The 17,711-nt window shown below is 50.6% G+C and overlaps 1 protein-coding gene across 4 annotated transcripts in view; it reads left to right on the top strand.

The window, feature by feature from the left end:
- Positions 1-17,711, top strand: part of JAKMIP1 (janus kinase and microtubule interacting protein 1) — a 63,973-nt gene that overhangs the window by 8,411 nt on the left and 37,851 nt on the right. For 2 of the 4 annotated variants that reach the window (XM_035004441.1, XM_035004440.1), the window contains exons 3-7: positions 8,008-8,196; positions 9,088-9,207; positions 11,964-12,110; positions 12,943-13,083; positions 14,787-14,846. In XM_035004441.1, coding sequence (XP_034860332.1) covers positions 8,008-8,196; positions 9,088-9,207; positions 11,964-12,110; positions 12,943-13,083; positions 14,787-14,846 — 657 coding nt within the window. Of the gene's footprint in view, positions 1-8,007; positions 8,218-9,087; positions 9,208-11,963; positions 12,111-12,942; positions 13,084-14,786; positions 14,847-17,711 lie in introns of all 4 variants that reach the window. The other 2 variants (XM_035004439.1, XM_035004443.1) reach the window with 1 other exon arrangement.

The raw sequence follows: 17,711 nt of genomic DNA, 5'->3' as shown, positions 1-17,711 counted from the left end.
AATGACCAGATGTCCTTTTGGAGTTCCTGCCCAGCTGTCCAACTCGAGATCAGTCACCCAATTTGTGGCAGAGCGTCAGTATGCATCTAACCAATCTGGCACTGAGAGCAGCAAGAGGAGATGCACTGATTTTAAAATTTCTAGTTTATAGAAAACCTAAGCACATACTGATACTGAGTTCTCAGAAGTAATCTCCAGCTCCTTTTCTCTTCGTGTGTGTGTGTGTTGGGGGGGTGGCCATTATCACATCAGGGGAAGGCGAGCAGTTGGAGAAGGTCTGCTCTGGGTGTGAATCCAGTCTTGTTCACTGGGTGAGCCCAATCAAGTCGCTTACCATCTCTGAACCTGTGGCGCCTCATCTACAGAATGGGAGTAATCACATACCTGCCCCAGGGTGATGAGAATAAAGTGAACTCCAGCTTATCATTTCTGTAACAGGAGACCTGTAAACTATGTTCCTCTCTTGCAGGAGAAATTCATATTTAAAGTAAATAAAATGGGGGAAGGAACAAATATTTGCCTAAGGGACTGCTTGCGCTTAATTTAAAATGCACCCAAGGATTTGGTGTCTGTTTCCGTTTCAGCACTAAACAGGAATATCCTCAATTCAGGTGTTCTCGGCGTGTGTGTGGTTTTCCCTTAAAATGGACACTTGAAGAATCGAGGGACAAGAACAAGTGTCCATTTCTCTGTTATCCTGCAGTTTGGAAAATGTCACTCCCCAGGCAGGCCTGTTGCTCATGGCAATGTGTTCGGAAGGTGGCCTGCACTTCATTTCTTCAATCAGCTGGATTGGATTAGAAATGCAGGAAGGCCTTTGGACCCCTGCTTGTACATTTAACATACCTCATAAGAGAAGCAAATAAGAAAAGGCAGTTATGGTCCACACGGGGCAGTGACACCAGTTTCTGGATTCATTTCCTAGACCAGTTAGGCTTTGGCCTGGTTGCACATAATGGACGACCCCCCACCCCCACCCCCCAGTCCACTGGGGCTTAACAGTTGGAAGTTTATTTCTCTCTCATGTACAAAGTCTGGAATGTGTCGCCACAGGACTCATGAGGGACTCGGGTACCTCCCAGCTTTGGCCTCAGAATGGGCTTTGGGATGTGGCTCTGGTCCTCATGGCCCCTCACCCTTGCTGAAAGCCAGCCATCACATTGTCATCCCAGGTTGGCAGTAGGAGGGCAGATGAAGAAGGGCGTGGTCTTCCCTGAAGTTCCATACACTTCCCCTTCCAGCACTTTGGCCAGCACTTACTCAGCCTCACCTAGTTGCAATGGGGACCAGGAAATGTCCTTCTGCTGAGTGCACAGTAGCCCCTAACAAATCCCAGTCTGGCCCTCTGTTAGTCTTCCAGGGCTGCCGTAACAAATTACCGCAAGCTCAGTAGCTTAAAACCAGAATGTATTCTCTCATGGTCGTGGAGGCTGGAAGTCTGAAATCAAGGGGTCAGCAGGACTGTGCTCCCCTCCAGCTTCTGGGGAAGAGTACTTTCTTGCCCCTTCTGGCTTCCGGTGGTGGCTGGGAATCCTTGGTGTTCCTTGGCTTGTGGCCCCGCCATTCCCGGCTCTGCTGCCACGTGGCCTTCTCCTCCCCTGTGTGTCTGTGTCTGGCCCCCTTCTTGCAGGGACACCAGGAGTAGATCCAGGGCTCACCCTAATCTGGAGTGACCTCATCTTCTCTTACATCATCATCACATCTGCAGAGACCCCTTTTCCAAATAAGATCACATTCTGACTTTTAGGGTGGATGTGAAATTTGGGTGAACACTAGTCACTGACGACAGGGACCAAGGAGGAGAGTGAGAACGGGTGTTGGAGTGGCAGCCTTGGCTTCATTTTTTGTTCCTCGAACTTTGGGGCAAAGTGGGGCTAACAAAGTTACTCTCACACTGGTGGGCATGTTGGGAGCTGGCCAAATAAAGGTTTTCACTGGGACAAATGTCCTGGCGGATGTGGGACTGATGGGACAGTGCAGGCTCTGCAGAGGGGGCCCTCCGTTGGCATCACGGCTCTGCTGCTCACGAGAGCCTGGGCACATTCATTGCACTGGGCCTCAGCTGGCTGTAAGAGGGTGTGAATGCCCTCTACTGTGAGGGTCTTCTGAAGACCCGGAGAGAGCATGTCTCGTCAGTACACACGTAGTACTGAGCTCACACTGGCGTATGAGAAGGAAGGAACAGCCATCTCCCAGTTGGTGTGCTTTCCCAAACTCTGTCAGGCTCTTTTGATTGCAAGTGACAGAAATTCCACCTGGAACCAGCCTGAACCGTCATCTGTCAGCCTCTGTAACTGAAGGAATGGGATGAGCTCCGGGCACAGCTCCGGAGGCACTCACGCCCTCCAGGATCCAGGTCTGGCAGGCTCTGCTCGGCCTCCTGCCGCGTCATTCTCAGCCTCTGGGCTCTCACATCGCGCTGTGCCGGACCCCCGTCCTCACACACAAAGTCCAGAGAAAGTCTCCTTTTTGGCTCAATAAGGAGGAACAAAAGGGTCCTAGCTATGTTGTCTCCAGGCTGTTGACTCTGATTGCATCCCGAATCCGACCCCAACCAATTACTGTCAGGGGGCGGGGCATGTGGGTGGTGTGAGCCAATCAGGACCTGCCCTGGAAACTGGAATGGCTTCGGTCCCACCCCTCTCCTAAAACCTATGCTGAGACCAGGAGCTAGGAGAAGGAATGGCTTCACACTTGGGTGTTGCAGGTCGGGGAATCTCAACAGCAGAGATTCATGGCCTTGTCAGGGTCCTGGGGGCAGGGGGTAGGGTGGCTAAGAACTCAGCCTGGGAGTCGACACAGAGTCGACAAATGAAGAGCCTGCCATTGGCTGTGTGAGCTTGGCAAGTCTCCTACCCTTGGGGACCTCCAGACTCTGGCTGGGGAAATAGAACAGCCTAGCAGATGTTGACTCCAGAAACCATTCTGCATTGTCCATTTGTTCCTGGAAGTCATCTCTGCTGGTGGCGACTGTTTTCTAGGAACCTCTCCTGTGGTGATGGGTGTAAGCCCTCTGCTCATTACCTGGGGTAAGTGGGGAATTGGCACTTTTCTAGGTGCAGAATTTGGGATTCCAGAATTGTCTTGCTTGCCATGCTGTTGCTTTGTGTGGGATGAGCTAGTGTAATGCATGGTGGGGGCTCCGTTTCTGGGCTCCAGTGCAAAGCAAGAAGTGTGTGGCCTGGATGCTGCGGGGGATCCTACATATTAACTTGCACCTTCCCCCCACCCCCCACTGATTCCTGCACTTTATTTTTTTCTGCTGGCAGTAATCAATCTCCAATCTACTGTAGTGTTGACTTATTTATTATGTTTATTGGCTACCTCCCCCTCTAGAATGGAAGCTCTGAGGGCAGGGACTCTGGCCTGTTTTGTTCACAGAGGTTTCCCGGTACCCATTGATGGCACCTGGCTCAGTATTTGTTGCATTAATGAAAGCAGGTGAGTGGTTTACATTAATGAACTACTTTCACATACTTCTTACTGCTTCTGGACTGCCTTCAGTGGTGGGGACAATGTCTTCTGCATCCTTAAGGATTCTTCCCTATAGCCCTGCGGTGCTTCTCCCCATTCAGAGGGGATTTGGTCCAGGCGGGGAGCTCCTGGTGGGTCGCCACCAGGGGGAGCCATGGGCACGTTCTGCAGCTGCTTCAGGAACACACCTGGCAGGCCCTGGGCTGGATCCAGGAGATGGTCACCAGGGGCTGGGAAGTGGCGGAAGGGGAGCACACTTTTTACTCTCCAAGAAAGGTGACTCAGAGAGTTTTCCAGAACTGAAGGACTTTGCTTGAAAACCTCCCAGTATTTTGAGGGTACCAATTACCCCTTCTATTATATTTGATTAGTGTTTAATGGTCTGCTGTTTAAATAAGATAGCCTTATGTTCACCGGGAGCTAACATAGATTAGTGGTGGCAGCCAACATTGATCGCAGCTTATAATATGCCAGGATCTGCACTAAAATCTAAATCTCCACAACTGGACAGGATAGGTTCTAAAATGGTCTCCCGTGTCCCCACTTTACAGAGGCAGAGGCTGGGTCCGACAGGTGGCCCCACCTGTGTGTCAGAAGGTCACACACTGTGTGTCTGGGGGGGGGGGGTGCGTTTGAGCCTGCTTTCGTCTGCTCCCCGGGCTGTTAACCAGTATTGTCCGCCGTGGCGGTCTGTGTCTGGATTCGAGGTGCATGATTCACAAGGATGAGAGTGCAGATCACAATCCGTTTTAATTCATCACCCCGAGTGTGCTGAGTGGGAAGGGCATTTGTATTCTTCTCCTGTGACTTTCCTTTTTTTTTTTTTCCCCTAATGTGGTCTTTTTTTTTTAATTATTATTATTATGTTATGTTAGTCACCATACAATACATCATTAGTTTTTGATGTGGTGATCCACGATCCATTGTTTTCATATAACACCCAGGGCTCCATGCAGTACGTGCCCTCCTTAATACCCATTACTGGGCTAACCCATCCCCCCACCCCCTCCCCTCTAAAACCCTGTTTGTTTCTCAGAGTCCATAGTCTCTCATGGTTCATCTCTCCCTCCGATTTCTCCCCCCCTTCATTTTTCCCTTCCTTCTCCTAATATCCTCCATGCTATTCCTTATGTTCCACAAATAAGTGAAACCATATGATAATTGACTTTCTCTGCTGGACTTACCTCACTTAGCATAATCTCCTCCAGTCCCATCCATGTTGATGTAAAAGTTGGGTATTCATCCTTTCTGATGGCTGAGTAATATTCCATTGTATATATGGACCACATCTTCTTTGCAAATGACACTACAGATAAAGGGCTGGTATCCAAGATCTATAAAGAACTTCTCAAACTCAACACCCAAAAAGCAAATAATCAAGTCAAAAAATGGGCAGAAGACATGAAAAGACACTTCTCTGAAGAAGACATACAAATGGCTAATAGACACATGAAAAAATGTTCATCATCATTAGCCATTAGGGAAATTCAAATCAAAACCACGTTGAGATACCACCTTACACCAGTTAGAATGGCAAAAATGGACAGGAGAAACAATAAATGTTGGAGAGGTTGTGGAGAAAGGGGAACCCTCTTACACTGTTGGTGGGAATGCAAGTTGGTACAGCCACTTTGGAAAACAGGATGGAGGTGCCTCAAAAAATTAAAAATAGAGCTACCCTATAACCCAGAAATTGCACTCCTGGGTGTTTACCCCAAAGACACAGATGTAGTGAAAAGAAGGGCCATATGCACCCCAATGTTCATAGCAGCAATGTCCACAATAGCCAAACTGTGGAAAGAGCCGAGATGCCCTTCAACAGATGAATGGATAAAGAAGATGTGGTCCTGTGACTTTCTTAACACATGGCCACAAACTTCGTGGCTTAAAACTACAGAAGTGGATTCTTGCACAGTCCAGAGGCCAGAAGTCAGAAATCAAGGTGTGGGTAGGGCTGTGCCCCTCTGGAGGCTACAGGGGAGGCTCCTTCCCTCCTCTCCCAGCTCCTGGGGCTTCTGGTGCTGCGTTGCCCTCTTCTCCCTCTTCACCTGACCTCCTCCCTGTGGCTTCTCTTCTCTGTCCCTGGCCTCTCTTCTTCTTACAATGGCACTCATCAGTGGATTTAGGACCTACCCAGTTAATCCAGGACGATCTCCTCATTTTACTGTCTTTAACTTAACGACGTCTGCAAAGACCCATTTCCCAAATGAGGTCACATTCACAGGAGTCTGAAGTGAGGATGTGGGCATGTCTTTTTAGGGACCACAATTCAAACATCTACAGTATTCATTCATTTCCTCAATATCTAAGTACGTAAAGGAGACAAATTCTAGGAAGAACAGGTGCTACTGTTTGTGGAGACCTACTATGTGCCATTGGACAACTCTCATCAGAGCTAGTGTCTATGGAATGCCTGTTCCATGCTGGCCGCTTTCCATGTGTTAACACATTTAATTCTCAAAACATCCCTAGTAGTTATGTGCTGTTCTTATCCCCATTTCACAGATGAGAACACTGAGGCACAGGAGGAAATCAGGGAACATGACCCAGGCGATGGGGCCGGGAAGTGGTGGGGTCAAGGCCCAGTGGCCCAGTTCCCCACCAGCCTGCTTGTCTCTGCTCCCCTTTTGAGTGGATATTCCTATGACCCCTTTCCTATGTGCAGAAGCTGAGGTGTAGAGAGGTTATGTGGCTTGGCTGAGGTCACACAGCTTGCCAACGGGAGCTTAGTGCCCGGTCTCTAACTTCTTGCCCTGGACACTGTGCTTGCTTTTTCCACTGTGCCAAGTTGTCGATCTCATCTGGCTGTAACTTGTAGGCTGGGTGATCAAAGCACTAGAGTATTGCATTGCTTCCATCCTTCCGTGCATGGGGGGACCCCCCCAGATACGCATTAAATAGCACCACAGATAGCATATCTGCAGACTTTATCCAGAGGGGATTCCATCAAAATCGGCCTTATTAAAGCATTGGTGTTCTTTTCAGAACTTTTTGTGTGCCTTAGGTCAAGTAGCATTTATTCCTAAATCCCATGATGATAGAGTCATCCCTGTAGCCGAAACTCTTGTGGCTTTTGTCAATGAATGAAACCCCAGTGCTTGGGAACCTCTCCCTGTTAAAGCCTGCCTCAGTTTCCCGGGGCTGCTATAATGAAGGGGCCACAGACTGGGTGGCTGAGGCAACAGGAATGTATTGGCTTGCAGTTTTGGAGGCAGGAGGTCTGAGATCCCGGTGGCACGGGGCTGTGCTCTCTGAAGGCGCGGGGAGGAGCCGGGCTTGCTGCTTCTGGTTACTGGGGCTGCAGATAGTCCATGATGTTCCCGGGCTCCTGCGTCCATCCCTGCGGCCTCTGCCCTCTGTCTCCACCCAGCCTTCTCCCTGTGTGTCTGTGTGTCTCTTCCTCTCTTCTAAGGACACAGTCATTAGGGCCCACCTGCTCCAGGGTGACCTTCTCCTAACTGATTCTATCTGCAACTGTCCTTTCCCAAATGACATCATGTTCTCAGGTTCTAGGAAGGACATGGATTTGGGGGGTGCGAACCCTAGTACAGCACCCTTACTGGGGCAGGTTCCCAGCTGTTGGCTTTGTGTCTGGAATCAGTGCAAGTCTATGGCCCGGGGCCAAAGCTTTCTCTTGTGTAAGCTTCTTTCTGCTTGGTGTCCTCTGGAGAATGCGGGACAAGAGCAGGCTGGGCGAACTGGGGCTTACATGAAGGTTTGCGTGTGGAGAGGCTGAGGTCCTTTAGAGACCCCAGCATAGATGTCAAGTAACCAGTTGGTTCTATGAATCTGGTGCTCTGCAAGAAGTCAGGGCCTGGGGAATACGTTGGGGTGTCAGCAGCAGATGGGGGTAGTTAATATCGTGAGTGAGGATGTGGCTGCCTGGGGAAAGGGTGCAGACTGGGGAGAGGGCCAGGCCTTGGAAACTGCAGACTCTGATGGCGGCCAGAGCAAGGTGAGTCTGTAAAGATAGAAACCAAGCTCTCATGGCAGAGGGCTGGAGTGGGGGGAGAGGTTCATGGGCCAGATGCTGGTGAGAAGGATGGAGGACAGAAAGTTGTCCTGTGGGATTGGGGGGCCAGGGGAGCATTGAAGACCTTAGCAGGAGCTGTTTTGGTGGGGGGTGGGGGCTGTGACCAGACAGGAGAAGCTTGGGGAGTGAGTGGGAGACGAGACCCACCAACTCTGTGAAGAAGCTGAGCTACGGGAGGTGAGGTGGCTGGAGGGGACTGGGGGGGGTCAGGATTTTATTTTCTTTCATTAAGATGAGAGAGACATGATCATAGATATCTTTCACCGGTAAGTGTCCAGTTGGCCGTATAGATCACTGAACCCATAACTTCTCTGCTCCTCTGTGCTCAGGGGAGCAGGGCCTGGGCCATGGGCTGTGGTCTCTCTATGTCCTGAGTTTTCTGAGTTCAGCTGACCCAGGTCCATGGTCCTGCTTAACAGTTTCCTGGGCCTCAGGCCAACGAGGGAGAGATTTCCCTGTGCGAGTCCCTAGATTGATGGCTTATTCTTTCTCTTTTGCAGATGGATGAGATCAGAGGGAAGGACCGTGTGATTCTGGCCTTGGAGAAGGAACTTGGGGTTCAGACGGGTCAGACCCAGAAGCTGCTTCTTCAGAAGGAGGCTTTGGATGAGCAGTTGGTTCAGGTCAAAGAGGCAGAACGGTACCACAGTAGCCCAAAGAGAGAGCTCCCGCCTGGGATAGGGGACATGGCAGAGCTCATGGGCATCCAGGTGAGGGGGATGGCGGCAGGTGCAAGCACTGGGTCCTGTCCTTCTTTCTATGGGTCATGCTTCTGGTTACCTTGCCTGCCTGCCTCCTCATGCCCTTCCTCCCTTCCATCCGTCCATCTGTCCTGCCCTCCCTCCCTCCCTAAACGAGCTGACATTCATGATGTGCCAGGCCCAGGCCTGGGAATTTAGAGGTGAGCATCCAGCTGCTTGTGCCTCCAGCCGTCCTGAGCTCAGTGGACAAGAAGGAAATGAAGACATCTGTGCGCATGTGCGATAGGAGCATAGGAAGGGGGCCCAGTCTTGAAGTTGGAGTCCTGCAAGATGGGTAGGGGCTTAGCCAGCAGGAAAGGGCTTTGGGGGCAACAGCTTGGTGCTTAATGTGCACAGAGGAGGCTGAAGCAGCACGCACTCACTCATTCACTCATTCATTCATTCACTCACTCATTCAATCACCACGTTTGAATGTCTGTCATGCATGCTCTGTGCAGATCCCATATGAGATGCTGGCATTTCAGTGGTCAGCAAGATTGGCCCAGTGGGTCTTGAGGAATGTCCCAGCGTGGCCATGATGGGCCTTTGTAAGAGAGGCACAGTGGATGGGGGCTCAGACATGAAGGTCCCCAGAGATCACATTTGGCTGTTCGGGAGCCATTGGAGGTCTTTGTGGTCTTGTCACTTGGAGATGAAGTCTTCCCGTGAGTCCCTGTTGGGACGTGGGGTGTCGGTCTGTGTGGCTCAACTTCAGGGAGCCCCACCTGGCTTTGGGCCTCCCAACAAGGAGCTCTCGGTCACATCCCATGGGTTTTCTGAGAGTGCTTGGAGTCCTGTAAGCTTCTTCAAAGTACATTTGTATCTTGACGTTTTTCTTAGGATCAACATATGGATGAGCGAGACGTGCGGCGATTCCAGCTAAAAATTGCCGAGCTGAACTCGGTGATACGGAAGCTGGAGGACAGAAATACCCTACTGGCAGACGAGAGGAACGAACTGGTAATCAGGCCCCTGAGACATAGATGGTGCCCTTGTAGTGCATGAGGAAGCCGCCCTGGGGCCGCAAAGCCTGCCTTGAACACATAGTGTGGAGACCTTCTGGTTTTCTTTACTTTCTTTCTCATTAATCTCTGATTAAAAATCTAGCATGTGCTCAGTGAAGAAAGCTGTGACTGCCCTTTGTTTCTACAGGAATTTATCCTGAGCTAACAGTCGGAGGGAGATGTGAGGGGTGTGGACAGGATGTTCACTACAGTGTTGTTTATGCTAGCGACCAAAACCGACCCGAAACGAAACAAAAGCCCAATTGTTCAATACTCAAGTACTGGGAAACATAATTACGGACCATTTATGCAGTGCATTGTGTGCCATCATTAAGAATGGTGATACAGATCCTATTTATTTGCCATGGAAATGGGCTCGCAGTAGATTAAATGATAAGCAGTTTACAGAACAAGAATCCATTGTCATCGTGCTGGATATTGGATGTTGTTTTAGGTGGTGTGATTATGGATCACGTTTATTTTTTGCATAAAAGTTCACGGATTTCTAATTTTAAAATAATGAACGGGACTTTGGGTTAAAAATATAAATCTGTAGTAAAAAGAGCGGTTTATTGAATACACATAAATTTGCTGGATAAACAGCCAAATGAATTTTTATGAAGTGGGAGTTGGTACATAAACTTCTTGACAAATGCCTCATCATATTCCTGTTGATTCTAAATTTTATTATGAAAATAAGTCCATCTATATCATATCTGAAGAACATGGAAGATGAACAGTGTTAATGAATGTTACCTTTTCGCAATTTTTTAAAAATTAAAAAAAATTTTTTTTGAAGATTTTATTTATTTATTTGTCAGAGAGAGAGAGAGAGAGAGTGCACACAAGCAGGGGGAACAGAGGGAGAAGGAGAAGCAGACTCCCAACTGAGCAGGGAGCCCGATGCGGGGCTCGATCCCAGGACCCTGAGATCATGACCTGAGCCAAAGGCAGACAGACACTTAACCAACTGAGCCACCCAGGCGCCCCAACCTTTTCACAATTGTAACAGGATCAAGATTAATTCATTTCCTTCAAGTATTTTTAAAGGCATATTTTTAAATGGCTTTAATCAGACCATATGTCTAATATTAGATGTATGCTTTCCACGTAAATATTCATGAACCAAAAAAAAAGTCCCTTGTGGGCTACAGAATAGTTTACTAAGAAGATTAGAAACAAATGTAGCTTGCTTGAAACAATTCGGAGCACCCTGAAGTGTTTAGAGCAGAAATCGACCAGCTAGCCAGCACTTTGATCTTAAAATCATGAAATAACTACCCTTAGCTCTTTGAGGTGGTTCTTACATGGTTTTAATGCTCGTGTAAACATATCGACACCCTAAGGGACTTTCTGTTGTTGTTTTACAGTTATGAATGGGCTATTTCCCCTCTGTATTATTGTTCTGCAACTTGCTTTGTGGGTTACAGCCCTGCCCAGCAGGACATGCTGACTGATGCTGTCTGCTCAGCAGCCCACACTCCACGATGCGGACCTACCGTGGGTCATTCACTCAGTCCTTTACTGGCGGATCTCTAGGCTGATCAGGTTCCTTTGCATGGAGTACATTTCCAGAAGAAGAACCCATGGATCAAAGGTCCATTTTATATATGAATGGATGCTTCTCCGACTTTTTTATCTTCCTTGACAGCTTGGTCCCCCAAATCAGGGATCTGCGGTCAGTCCATGAGCTTGATTCTCGGTTCCAGGACTTTCTGTGTGGCTAGGAGCACAGCGCCCTGGCTCTTTGCAGTCAGGTTCTCTGTCTGGGAGATGGGGATGGGACCCCGTCCTCGGGTTGTGGGGAGGGTTGAATAAGCCTGGCGAGGCTTACCACAGTTTGTTCTAGAAGGCAGATCTGACCACAGAGGGCTCGTTCTTCGAAGCCCTCAAGGTCCAGGGGTAGAAACTAAGTGACAGAGCTCTCCAGATCCCTCAGCCAGGCCTCGCTGTGCCCACGCTTCCTCTGAGCATCACCCCACATTCTGTGTTTCCTCTGCACTGAGCGAGCTGTGTTCTTATCTCACCATGTTCATTCCTCCTTTACTGACTTTGCCCTCCTCTTCCATCCACTGGGAGGATACCCTGTTGTGCCATCCTTTGACCCAGCCCCAGCCCCAAGAGGGGCTCCCCCAATGCCGATCAGACAAGAGAGACTGGAAGGATACCCTGCCAGTTGTCAAGACTCGGGGGGCGCCTCCAGGGCTAATGCCCACCCTACTTATCTTTGTATCCCCAGCACGGAGTCTGGCAATGAGTGGTGCCCAGGCCTTCCCTGTTGCCCGAAGAAGGCAGAGCTTTCTGCTAGGTCTGCACTTTGGGGGAGAATGGTGGCCAAGAGCGGCTAGGTCACTGGATTGACTTTTATGCCTGTGACTCCTGACCCCTGGGGGTTATGCCCAGAGGTGGAGGAAGTGCAGACTAGTGGACAGGGGGCCCTGAGGCAGATCTGTGAGCCTCCCTGTTGGGCTGCAGCCTCCTTCTCTTGCCTTAACCAGGGCCCTCTGAGCCTCACATAGGACATTGTGTTTGGAAGCCAGGTGTCTGTGGGATCTTTTTGGAGGTTTGTGCCATTCAGGAAATGTGGTCCTAACAGTGGCAGCTCCAGTCCCAAGGAAGGCCCAGGCTGGATCTCTGCCGGCCTCCATGGTGTGACGTCAGCAGTTCACTGGGTGTTAAAGCCACCGGCCTTCTGTGTCTTTCTGATCGTAGCTGAAACGTTCCCGGGAGACCGAGGTCCAGCTGAAGCCCCTTGTGGAGAAGAACAAGCGAATGAACAAGAAGAATGAGGATTTGCTGCAGAGCATCCAGAGGATGGAGGAGAAAATCAAGAACCTCACAAGGGAAAATGTGGAAATGGTGAGTCATTGGCTACCTGGGACCACCAGCCCCAAGTTTTGGTCTCCGTCTGGGATTCTCCGGCCCTGACCCTCATAGTCCATGTTCTCCCCACGGCCCCTGCCTCCCACAGGAAGCTCATGAGGGTCTCAGTCGCGCCCATCCCCCCTGCTCCCACTTCTCTGGGCCCTCAGTGCCCCGCAGCTGGGCCGGACTTGTGTTCTGTTGCCTGCCACCCCCGCGGCCTTAGATGCACCCCTCATTCCCTCTGCCCCTCAGTGCCTTCATCCAGAAAGTGGGGATGGCAATACCAGCATCGAGGGTTGTCTGGAGGATGGAGTGGTGGCAGGGCAAGGCCTCCCAGCGTACCTGGTTCTAGTGCACGCTTACTAGGTGAAAAGCTATGGCCATTTCTGCTCCAAGGGCTTTCTCTGCATAAGGAGTTTGCATTCTCTCCGACAAGAGTGGCTCGTCTTTGTGGTCAGGGCGGTTCTGGTCTGTGATGGTCTGTGCCAGAGTCTGAGGTTCATTGTCCAAGGTAGGGTGAGTCACCCCATTTACAGCAACGAGACTGAGGCTCTGTGGGGTGCAAGGCCCTCGTCCCGGTGTCCCCAGCAGGCCCAGGAGTGAGGGTGTGTGATCACCGGTGGTGGGCTTGCCTCCCCAGCTTCCTCGTCCAGCTTCCAGGGCCCGGTTTGGGTGACCACCTCCCAGCCCCGTGCCTGCCCAGCCCTTTCTCTCAGCAGTGGACCCTGCTGGCCGGGCCCCATGCTGGCTTCTGGTCTGTATCTGTCGCTTCCTCCAGCCTGGGGACCGGCTGGCCGTCATCCTTCCTCTCTCCCTCTGGCTGCAGAAAGAAAAGCTGTCTGCCCAGGCGTCTCTGAAGAGACACACTTCCTTGAATGACCTCAGCCTGACCAGGGACGAGCAGGAGATCGAGTTCCTGCGGCTGCAGGTGCTGGAGCAGCGGCATGTCATCGACGACCTCTCACTGGTATGTCTGTGCTTGGCGTGGCGCCAGGGGACACGATGTCAGGAACGGCGTGGCGGCTCCAGGGCGCAGCTGCTAAAGCGGGCGGGGCCTCGCGGAGCTCATCCCGCGCACCTCCCTGCTTTATTCGGCCCCAAAGCAGCCTGGACTTCGTATAAACTGGGAGCCGTTTCCATGGCTACTCTTTTTCTCAAATCTTCTCCCTGATTTGCTGTCGTTAAGAGGAAGCATCAGTTTTGAGAATGAGTCTTCTGGCCTCTACAGAGTGGGCACGATTTGTCCCTGAGAAGTCTTTTTTTTTTTTTTTTCTTTTAGCTCAGTTGTCGCAGACCATGAACTTGAAAGCCTGAACCTTATAATCAGACTAGAATTGGAAGGGCTTACTAAGACTCTGTGTGTGTAAGATTAAGGGGAGATGAGTATGTCTTAGTAGGTAGAGTGTTATATCCAGAGAATTCTCCAGCTGACTGTGAAAGGAGCTTAGGCATCATAAGGGAGCATTTGTATTAAGCTTCAGTTGGATCTTAGAAGCAAAGCGTGTTCTTATTGCCCAAGAGGGAATGTGGTGGTTCCATTCATGGGTCTTCAAAGTGTAGACAAACCAGTGATGAAAATTCTAGAAGAAGCTTTGACCATAATTGTCCAGGTCACATTGCTGGCTTATCTTCCTCTCTCTTTAACTCCTTCTCTCCTTCCTTCCACCCACTAATCCATTCTATCCCTCCAGCCTTCTTCTCATCCATCCATACTCCCATTTCCCATCCTCCTCCCATCTCTTCTTCTTTCCATCCATCCACCTGCCTTCCCATCCCCCCCTCCTTTCTTCCCTCTTTTCTTCCTTCCATCCATCCATCTATCCACCTTCCCACCCTCCCCTCCTTTCTTCCATCCCTCTTCCTTCCATCTGTCCACCCATCCTCTCATCTCTCTTCATTACACAGACTTGATACAGCATAAGATAAACACACCTTCAATAAAATGATGATACAGTTGAAAAAGGAATAATAAACCAGAGACTAGAGGAAATACAGATAGTCACATCCACTGAGATGAGGAGGGACAAGTAGGTGGACCATAGGGGCTGGAACCAAGCACCAGATTTGTCTCTGGGTTTCTTGGCAGCCAAGGGGGAAAGCAGGGCTTGGTTAGGAGGGAGAGATGTCCTGGTTTTGCCTGGGATAGAAGGCTGCACACCTTCTACTGCTCTGCAGACACCATTCTTCCTGACGGCGGCCACCAGGTGGCCACAGCCTCCACACTGCATTGTGGGTTCTAGCCCCGTAGAGCAAAGGAAGAACCTGAAGTCAGAGGAATAAAGTGCATCACCTGGTCCGGAGGAGGTCCCTGGGGATTTGGTCCCAGCTCAGTCTGAACTCAGCCACAAGCTATTTCATCCTGGGCTGCAGACCTCACTAGTCCACACTGCCCAGGGCTTTACAGCTTCCAGCCCCCAAAGCACACAGGCTGGGGCTTTCAGGATTGGCATATTTGGGGATTTTTCTCAAGACAGTCCCAGTCTTGTTAAGGACTTGAGTAAACCGGGTGGCCCCCTAGTTTGCAGTTCTGGGAAGCGGCCATCACGCCGGTGCTCAGAACTTGGACTGACCCACGCCCAGTGCGGACAGGCAGGCACGGGGTGAGGGCCGGTGGGTTGGCTGGTGTGATGTGAGCTGGCTGCAAATGCCAACAGGTGTGTCTCCTTCTAGGAGAGGGAACGGCTCCTACGCTCCAAAAGACATCGTGGGAAAAGTCTGAAGCCCCCCAAGGTAAGCCCGCAGTGGTGCATCTGTCCCGCTTTGTGGCCCTGCCCAGGCTGCAGGGCGGATGGTCCAGGAGCAGGGAAATGTGAGCAATCCATAGGGGGTCCTCGAGGCAGAGACACTCATGTCTCCGCATGTCTGATGGGGAGAAAGCCGTTACGGCGTCTCTCAAAGCATCATCGGTTATGGCCATGGGCCAGCGAATGTAATTTATTCATGGAAAACTTACCGACGGATTCTGTATGTGGGCCTCAGGGGCTGCTCACCGAAAATTAAAAGCATAAATACTTAGACCTTTTGAAGGATTTAAAGGGCACTCAGGCTTGGTTTATAACATCTTATATCCTGTTCTGACAAAGTCAGGAGCTTTGGGATTTTTCTGGAATAACGCAGAACCGTTCTCTTTGGAAAATGTGCTCTTGTAAAGACAGTGCCCAAATGTCCTGGCAGAGAGAGCAGTGCTGGCCGGGAACATTCGATGCCACAGGGACCGGGCTGGAATGAAAAGAGTAAATTGGGGCAGGTGTAAAAAAAAAAAAAAAAAAAGACTTGGTTTGCATTTAAACCTGTGAACATTTTTTTCACTGCCACGAAGACGTGGGTCTGCTCTCCCTTCTGTTGAACTGGATGTCCCTCCTGGTTTGTCTTTGGATAGAGATAGGGTCCTGAAACATTTCTCTTCTCTCAAGAAAACAGCGGTGCTGATGTGCTACGCATAGCCACCAATGCTGAGGCTTTCATATCGGAGTGGCAGTAGGGAGCCCTGGGGCCTGCGGTGACCCAAGCCCCCAGCAGCAGATGTCACACACTCCAGGGGTTTGAGGGAAGTGGGGACCCTTCTGCATTAGTTTCCTGGGGTGGCTGTAACAAAGTACCCCATCCCGGCGGGGGGAGGGGGGCGGCGAGAACAATGCAAACATATTGTCTCATAGTTTTGGAGTCTGGAGGTCCAAGGTCAAGGTGTCGGCAGGGTTGAGCCCCCTCTGAGACCCATAGGGGAATCCTTCCTGGGCTCTTTTAGCTTCTGGTGATTTCCCGGCACTCTAACATTCCTGGTCTTGCAGCTGCATGACCCCACCCTCTGCTCTTGCAGTCAGAGGCCGTCCTCCCTGTGCGTCTGTCCCATGGCTGTCTTCTTATAAGGACACCAGTCGTATGGGATCAGGGGCCCGCCCTGCTCTGCTATGACCTCATGTTAATGGAGTACTGGGGATAGGGCTTCAACATGTCCTTCTTGGGGGGACCCAGTTCACCCTAAAGCACCTTATTTTATATAAAATCTGAGGATTTTAAATGTTGGCAAAATCTGTGGTCCAAATAAAATCTATCTGTGGGCCGAACTTGGCCACTTGGCTAAGTGGTGGTGCATACACCACCCCATTTCATCCTCTCGGCAACCCCGTGAGGTCAGCGTTGTTTTTCCCATTTGACGGCTACGGGAAGCATGCGGGTACACAACATAGAAATAGCTCAAAGAGACAAAGTGGATTGACAAGGCAGGGGTTCAAACTCAAGTCTGGGCCCCAAAGGCCAAGCTTGCACCACCAAGTCAAGGTGGACGAAGGGCATTTTAAGGCAAACCCCCCCCCACACCCCCCCCCCAAGCCTTTGTTCTCTCCCCTCTTTTTCTTAATAACGTAACTATAACTGTAGAATCCATTTTGCTTTCTGGTGTTTTTTTTTCCCCCCTTAACATTGTACTATGAAGCATGTATCCATGTTATGACTCCGTCATCATAAATAGAAATTTTTATGGCTACATAATCCGTTGAGTAGATGGGCCATAAATGTGTTCACCATTCCGGGCCGGGCACATTAGCTTTCAGCTCCTGGCAGCTCTCAGTGCTGTTGCAGTGAGTGAGTGAGTGTGTTTATGCCTACGTAGACAGCTTGTTCTGGGCCAGGTCTCCTCTTGTCCCTGAGTGCTGCCCGTTCCATGAAGTGACTGGACATTCTGCTTCTGCAAATGCCACCGCAGTGGCCTCCCTTTGTCCAGGAAGCTGTGTCCAGGGTCTGGACTGTCCCCATGGGTAGATTCCCAGAAGGTGGGCTATGGATCACAGGGTGTGAAGGCTTTGGTGGAGAACGCGGGACCCCCTGTGCTGTACGGAAGAGACGCATCATTTTGCATGGCTGCCATTAATGTGCATGAAGGCCATGGGCATCACGGGGCAAGCAACAGTCGAAAGGCCTCTGGCTTGACTGAGGAACCGGACGTACTGTGGCATTATACACCCAGGAAGCTTCCAAGGAGGGTTTTTGGGAGACCCACTGTTGAGCCCTGACTCCGTTTTTCAAGCCTATATCAGAATTCGCAGAGTAAGGAAGGATTCTGTTTTCCCTTTTCCCATTTCTGAATGTGCTCGTGGGATGAGAACTTTACAAAGGCCTAGAACGGACTTGGGGTTTGCTGGGCTTGCATGGACACAGGTGAGGAGAGTGGTGGCTGTGTCCCGCTCACCACGCCCCGCTCACTGTCTCAGCACAGAGTAGGTGTCCCTGTGTAGCTGTTGATTGAATAAGCAAATTGCTTTTACAGGTAAAGTGCGTTGGCATGACACTGGACCATCTCAAAGGATGGGGATGTTCGGTCACTAATTGAAATAGTTCAATGACATTAGAAGGCAGAGTTTGGGAGTCTCCGTGGGAATTTTTCTGAGCTGGTTCAGGATCGTTTCCACTTACTGTTTCTATGACCCACAGCCTCTTTTCTTTTTCTCAAGATTCAGGGTAGAGCAGTTTCCCCCACATGCTCGTACTTTCTCCTGGCACTATCCGGGGCCAGATGGGGACCTGAGCAGGTTTTGAACCCCCCAGGGTTATCTCTTGGGCCTGGGTGGCTTCCCTCTCTTCCCTTCCAGAGGCTGCTGG

This window comes from Mirounga leonina, unplaced genomic scaffold, assembly GCF_011800145.1.
Source record: "Mirounga leonina isolate KUSES-001 unplaced genomic scaffold, KU_Mleo_1.0 Mir_129, whole genome shotgun sequence".
Taxonomy (NCBI): Eukaryota; Metazoa; Chordata; class Mammalia; order Carnivora; family Phocidae; genus Mirounga; species Mirounga leonina.
This window is presented reverse-complemented; position numbering and strand designations above follow the sequence as displayed.